The sequence below is a fragment of the Octopus bimaculoides genome, chromosome 20 (genome assembly GCF_001194135.2).
Source record: "Octopus bimaculoides isolate UCB-OBI-ISO-001 chromosome 20, ASM119413v2, whole genome shotgun sequence".
Lineage (NCBI taxonomy): Eukaryota > Metazoa > Mollusca > Cephalopoda > Octopoda > Octopodidae > Octopus > Octopus bimaculoides.
In genome coordinates, this window is record NC_069000.1 from 35736785 (window position 1) to 35743790 (window position 7006).

The 7006-nt window shown below is 37.5% G+C and overlaps 1 protein-coding gene across 1 annotated transcript in view; it reads right to left on the bottom strand.

Annotated features, from left to right (window-relative positions):
* Nucleotides 1–7006, bottom strand: part of LOC106877390 (lipid scramblase CLPTM1L) — a 48072-nt gene that overhangs the window by 32760 nt on the left and 8306 nt on the right. The window contains exons 2-3 of the mRNA XM_014926285.2: nucleotides 1529–1709; nucleotides 508–608 (exon numbers count right to left, since the gene is read on the bottom strand). Coding sequence (XP_014781771.1) covers nucleotides 508–608; nucleotides 1529–1690 — 263 coding nt within the window. The 5' untranslated portion in view covers nucleotides 1691–1709. The remainder of the gene's footprint in view (nucleotides 1–507; nucleotides 609–1528; nucleotides 1710–7006) is intronic.

Consider the following 7006-nt stretch of genomic DNA (forward strand, 5'->3'; position numbering starts at 1 on the left):
TTCCAACATTCTGCAGAAATATGTCTGGCCATGAGAAGATAGTATCTTTCTTGAAAACAGGTAAGGGCATCTGGTCACAGAAAATCTGCCTCTTTAAACTCCATCCAATTCATGCATACACGGAATAGTGAAGTTCGCTTTGTTGCCTGTGAGTGGATTTGGTAGACAGAAACTGAAAGAAGCCCGTCGTATATATGTATATATATATATATATATATATATATATATATACATAGATATGTATGTGTGTGTATATGTTTGTGTGTCTGTGTTTGTCCCCCCAACATCACTTGACAACCATTTTTCTGTATTTAAGACATTGATCAACTGTTGCTCAAACTGAACCTCTGAACATCACCTCTGATCAGGAAGTAGGCCTGCAAAGATCGACAGCATTACTCTCCTCCTCTGACAAACATAAATGGGTTTTTTTTTAAATACCCTGATTTGAGTGATAATAGCAAGATTTAAATTGGTAATTGTTCTAGAAATTCTAGTGATACTTACTCATTAGTTGGTTCTGTTAAAGAAAAATTGTGATAGTCCCAGACCAAGGTTAAGTCCTGTTCACTAGGAGCCAGGTATCTTGTGGATGTGTAAAGTCTGAGCTGAAAGAACATAAGAAATTGGGAATAAACAATGATAAAACAAAGTTTAGTGAAATCATTATCATCGTTATTACTATTATTAAAGGTGGTGAGCTGGCAGAATCGTTAGCACACTGGATGAAATGCTTAGAGGTATTTTTCCCATTGCTATATTCTGAGTTCAAATTCCACCAAGGTTGACTTTGCTTTTCATCCTTTCAGGGTTGATAAAATAAGTACCGTAAATCCTCGAGTATAATCCGCAGAAACATTAGCACGCCAGGCGAAACGCTTAGCGGTATTTTGTCTGCCGTTACGTTCTGAGTTCAAATTCCACTGAGGTCGACTTTGCCTTTCATCCTTTCGGGGTCGATAAATAAAGTACCAGTCCCTTTGTCTGTCCTTGTCTGTCCCCTCTATGTTTAGCTCCTTGTGGGCAATAAAGAAATAAGAAACTGAGTGGAAGCCCATCTTAGACAAACACATAGACAGATATGCACATGCGCATTTGTGTGTGTGACGCTATTCAACAACTGGTGTTGGTTTGTTTATATCCCCATGTCTTAGTGATTCAGCAAAGGAGACTGATAGAATAAGTACCAGACTTTAAAAAACCATAAGGTTTGGGGTCAATTTATTCAGCTAAAAACCCTTCAAGGTGGTGTCCCAGCACAGCTGCAACCCAATTATTGTAACAAGTATAAGAATAAGTAGATACCAGTTTCCTCAATCAAGTTATTTTAGTTCTTCTGATCTTAATTAACCATTACCCTTTCACTTTGTTCCAATTAAGAAAGGTAAAAAGGTAAAGTTACCTTCCCATGTCATGCCAACTCACAAGGGCTATTTTCCCAGGTTCACGATGTATAAATTCCCCCACCTGGACACGATGCCGGCCCGTCACAGGAAATTAAGAAAGGGGAGTCAGTAGCTATACTTACCCCAAATGTGGGTTTCGGTCTGACAATCAAGTAGGAGGTGAGGCAGGATTTTGGTGGTCCTTCACATGGTTTAGGGTAAAATATCTCAACCATTACCCATAATGAATAAGCAATATAGGAGAAGAACACGGCAGAGATTATCATAGAAAAAGATGGCCCCATGATGCTGGATGACTGGATGCTGAAATAACAACAGAACAGGTCAAATTATAATATAACAATAAAAAAATATTATGCTTTTTTTTTTGTCTTCTGAAGGTGCTGGCATGGCTGGAGTGATTAAGAAGCTTGCATTGCAACCACATGGTTTTGGGTTCAGTTCCACTACATAGCCTCTTAGGTAAAGGTAAAGGTAAAGTTACTTTTTTGAGTCAAGTCGACTTATAAGTGCCATTTTCCTGGCTCCCATAACGTATAAATTCCCCACTTGGATTGGATATCAGTCTATCGCAGGATTACTAATTTTTGCCAGGTAAGTGGACTCAAGCAATGTGAAATGAAATGTTTTGCTCAAGAACACAAGTCGTTCAGCCCAGGAATCAAAACCACAATCTTATGATTATAAGTCTAATACCCTAACCACTAAGCCACATACCTCCACACATAGCACCTTGGTTAAGTGTCTTCTACAATAGCCCATGACCAACCAATACCTATTGAGTGAATCTGATAGAAGGAAACTTTGTAGTGGAACTTTGTGGAAGCCTATCATGTGTGTTTGTTGTGTTTGTCCCCCACCACCATATGACAACTGGTATTAGTTTGTTTTATGCCCCCTCCCCCAACCAAAGTTATGGAGACATAAGAGACTGATAGAATAAGTACCAGACTTTATTAAAAATAAAAAATGCTGGGGTTTATTTGTTTAACTAAAAACCCTTCAAGGTGGTGCTCCAGCATGGCCACAGTACAACAGTGGAACAACTAAAAGATAAAAGATAGGCAGATAAACCAGCAAATGGGCCTAATAAAGGGAGCCATACAAATTTGAAATGGTGCATCTATGTAGATGTTTGACTCATCAATATGACAACCAAAACCTTCCTCTATGTCATTCTTCAGAAAAAGTTGAAAGGACAAAATTATATGAGACAGCAGAGCTTTACATCCTTTAAGTTAAAAAAACTTAAAGGATGTAAAACCACCGCACCAGCTAGCATCACCACCACACCAACTGCTCCCTCGTTACACATCCACGTTACACCTTTAAGATCGGGGAACCAGTTAGGGGCCCGCTGGATCTCTTTCGGCATACCAGCAAACCACAAAATCACACCAGCCAGCATCACCACTACCTCCAAGACCGTCATGTGTATGTATGTGTGTATGTATGTATGGATATGTGTGCGTGTTTGTCCCACCACCACCACCACCATTCTTGACAACCGATGTTGGTGCATTTGCGTCCCTGTAATTTAGCTGTTCAGCTGAAGAGACTGATAGAATAAGCACCAGGCTTACAGGGAATAAGTCCAGGGGTCAATTTCTTCTAAAGGGTGGTGCTCCAGCATTGGCCACCGTCAAATGACTGAAACAAGTAAAAGAATAAAAGAATACCAGAAAACCGTTCCGTACCACTAAACCAAGAAGGTTCTTTGAATATGTATGATGTATTTTAAGGTTAAATAGTAATTCCGTTTACGTTTGTGTAGCTGAGATATTTTGGTTGGATTATATAGTCATTGGTGTTACATTACTTTCTATATTCTGTAACTGTCACAATATACTTTTCTAGGCCTGAAATTTTTGTGGGGAGGGGGCCAGTTAATTAGATCGACTCCAGTACACAACCAGTAATATAAAGATAGACAGTCATAATATGCAAACATTTCTCATGGCACCAGTACACTGTTTACAGATGCTTACATTTTTTTATGTTTTCCGTGAACTTTTCACGGGCCCAGCTAGTATACATAAATACACATACATACACACATATATCAATAATAACATAAAAGAACCATTCTAATCATTCAATAAGTCACAAAGCTGTTAAATTTGCACTAAACCTCTTTCGAGAGACATCAAATTTTTTGACACACAAATGCAATCAGGTTACTGGTAAAATTACACAGCAACTAACACTTCATAAATTAAATTTTAAGTAAATTCAACAAGTTTATATAATGGTAAATTGTGGGAATAGCTCTTTCGCAATGTAATTACTTTAGTTTCAACACACAATTTCAAATCAAGGCACTTGCTAAATACATACAATTCCTAAAATATGTGCATGTTTGTGCTCCTTAACCCTATCACATTTAAAAAAAGGTAAAGACCCCTTTCAGTCATGAATGACCATGGAATTGCACCTAGAAAGTTCTCTTACAAGGCACAAGTCTGGGCAAGGTTGTTTATAGAAGACCAACAGGCACCCATACATACCAACCACCCTTCTCAATGAGAAAAACAAAAGCTGATGCAGATTGGCACCAGTGAACTGGAGCAACCTGAAATAAAGTGTCTTGCCAAAGAATCGAACTCATTACCTCATGGTTGTGAGCCCAACGCTCAAGTCACTAAGCCATTGCATTTAAACCCATTATATCTGGCCTCAATATTCTACCTGTTTTTAAGGTGGCAAGTTGGCAGAGACATTAGCACACCAAGCGAAATGCTTAGCAGTATTTTGTCTGTCTTTATGTTCTAAGTTCAAATTCAAATTCCACCAAGGTCAACTTCATCTTTCATCCTTTCGGGGTCGATAAATTAAATACCAGTTGCATACTTGAGTCGATAAACTAAGTACCAGTTGCATACTGGGTCGATAAATTAAGTACCAGTTGCATATTGGGGTCAATCTAATCAACTGGCTGGCCCCTCCCCAAAAATTTTGGGCCTTGTGCCTTGAATAGAAAAGAATATTCTACCTGTTTTATGTTCAAACTAGTAAGATCCAGCTTCTCAAACCTAACCAAAAATTGTCATCCTAAAAACATACAATCAAAATCTCGAAGCTACGAGATAAATCATGATTAATTCAAAACAATGAAAATGAATAAGCATTACATTTGGCAGAATAATCTGGATATTATAGTATTAATTCATTTTCTTAAGTCCTAATCAGTAAATGAAAGTGATTCTAGTTGGAATTTCATATCATACCTTGGGCTTCAATACAGATTGCAGAATGAAGAAGGTAGGTTCAACACAGAAGCTGAACCAAAACTAAGAATATAAAACTGTAAACTTTTGACAATCAAAGTCTACCTCTGGTTGGATGCTACCAATACCTTCCTCTCTTTATTCCACAGGTCCTCAGACACCCTGCAAAAGTTCATCCATGCTTTCCTCACTCCTCTGATTAAAAGGCACAGGCATGGTTTAGAAGCTTGCTTCCCAACATATGGTTTTTGGGTTCAATCCTGCTGCATGGCATTTGGGCAAGTGTCTCCTACTATAGTGCTGGGCCAACCAATGCCTGATGAGTGAATTTGATAAACAGTGTAAAAGCCTGTTGTGTGTATGTATGTGTGTGTGTGTATGTGTGTGTGTGTGTATGTATGTGTGTGTGCCTGTTGTGTGTGTCTGATTGTGTGTGTTTGTGTTTGTAACTCTACCATCACTCCACAATTGGTGTTGGTTTGTTTACATTTCCATAACTCAGTCGTTCATCAGAAGAGACTGATTAGAATAAGTAACAGATTTTTTTTTAAATATAATTACTGGGATCAATTTGCTTGACTAAAAACCCTTCAAAGCATTGCCCCAGCATGGCCACAGTCCAATGACTAAAACAAGTAAACAACAAAAGATAATCCATGGTGACATGTATTCAATCCAAACCATGTTATTACACAAGAGAAAATGGTGTTAATATCCTAATTTGATTGACACATATTCTTTTGAAATTCTTTCTTACTAAATACACTACATTTCTAACATCACACAGCTAAGCACTTCCTAGAAAGATAAAAAAAGAAAAAAACCCTTTTACTCCTTTTTTTTATATTTGGAAAGGACCAGCGTAACAAGATACATATTCTTAAGATCACAGAAGTCGTCAGGCTAAATTACACCATTTACTTCACTCTTCTTTATTTAAACAACTCTTCCAGTTGTTATGTAAACAGAAGTAACGATCTTACCTACACCCACCTCCTATCATTGAGTGCAATGTTGGAACTGTGTACAAATTAAGCCACCTGCAGTTGGTTTAACTGTTTAACATATTGTATAACTTTCATATGGAGTAAAAATGAAATATGAGAGCAGTACAATGTAAGTGAAATATTTAGTCAGCTAGTCTTCACTGTTAAACACATGTTTAATCACTCCCAGCTACTGAACAAAAGCTACCTTTATGGTACTTTGTAGGTACAGGAAGGTAACAATTTCACACAGTTTGGTATTTTTATCTCATGATACCAATAATATCAGACCTTATTTACAAGGATTTAAATATCTACAGGGTTTTCAACTGTTCTTCTGTGAATACACTACTCCCCAAGCTTTTGTAGGTGATTTTAAAGAATGCTTTGCTTTGAATATTACTCTTTCACTGGCTTCAATCATTGGACTGTGACCATTTTAAGGCACTGCCTTGAAGAATTTTAGTCAATCAAATCATTCCTAGTACTTATTTTTTTAAGTTTGTTACTTACTCTGTTAGTCTCTATTTTTACCAAATCACTTGGTGCTATGTCTTTTCATCCAACGTCACTATGTCAAATGTCTTTTCATCCACGTCTTTTGGTCCGATATCTTTTTGTCCAAAGACAAATTCTATCAATAAAATTTTCAATGATTATTTGACTTTGATGTTCACCTTGTTTTCTAAAGGGTTTATTTAAAATTGGACAAACTGTCACTGGGCAGAAAAATCATCAGACAAAAAGACATCAGACCAAAAGACGTGTATGAAGTGACGTTGGACAAAGTGACATCGGACACAAAGTCAGGTCACGTTGTTTTTGCAATCACTTAGAGATATATATACAAAATCTGGTTGTGAAGCACTGTCATGTGAGGTCAAACTACACGCACGCATACACTCATATATATGAACAAACTTGCATAAAAAGTTCACATCTACCAAATCTATTCACAAGGCACTGGTCATCCCATGGTTATAAATAGAAGATATTCAAGCAAGGTGTTGCACAGAGGGACTGAATCTGGTACTAGATGGTTTTGAAATAAACTTTTTAACCACAACAGCCATGTTTGCACTTGGCAGAGATGTTAGCACACCGGACGAAATGCTTAGCAGTATTTCGTCTGTCTTTACGTTCTGAGTTCAAATTCTGCCGAGGTCCACTTTGCCTTTCATCCTTTCGGGGTCGATCTAATTGACTGGCCCCCTCCCCCAAAATTTCGGGTCTTGTGCCGAGAGTAGAAAAGAATATTTAGAACATGGGGTTTAGTACAGAGCAGATGATCTTTCAGAATAAGCAGCTGATGGGTTGATCAAACAAGAAACCAAGATAGAGAAAACTCATTGGTATTTTCTCTCATTATCTATATATATAAAAATGA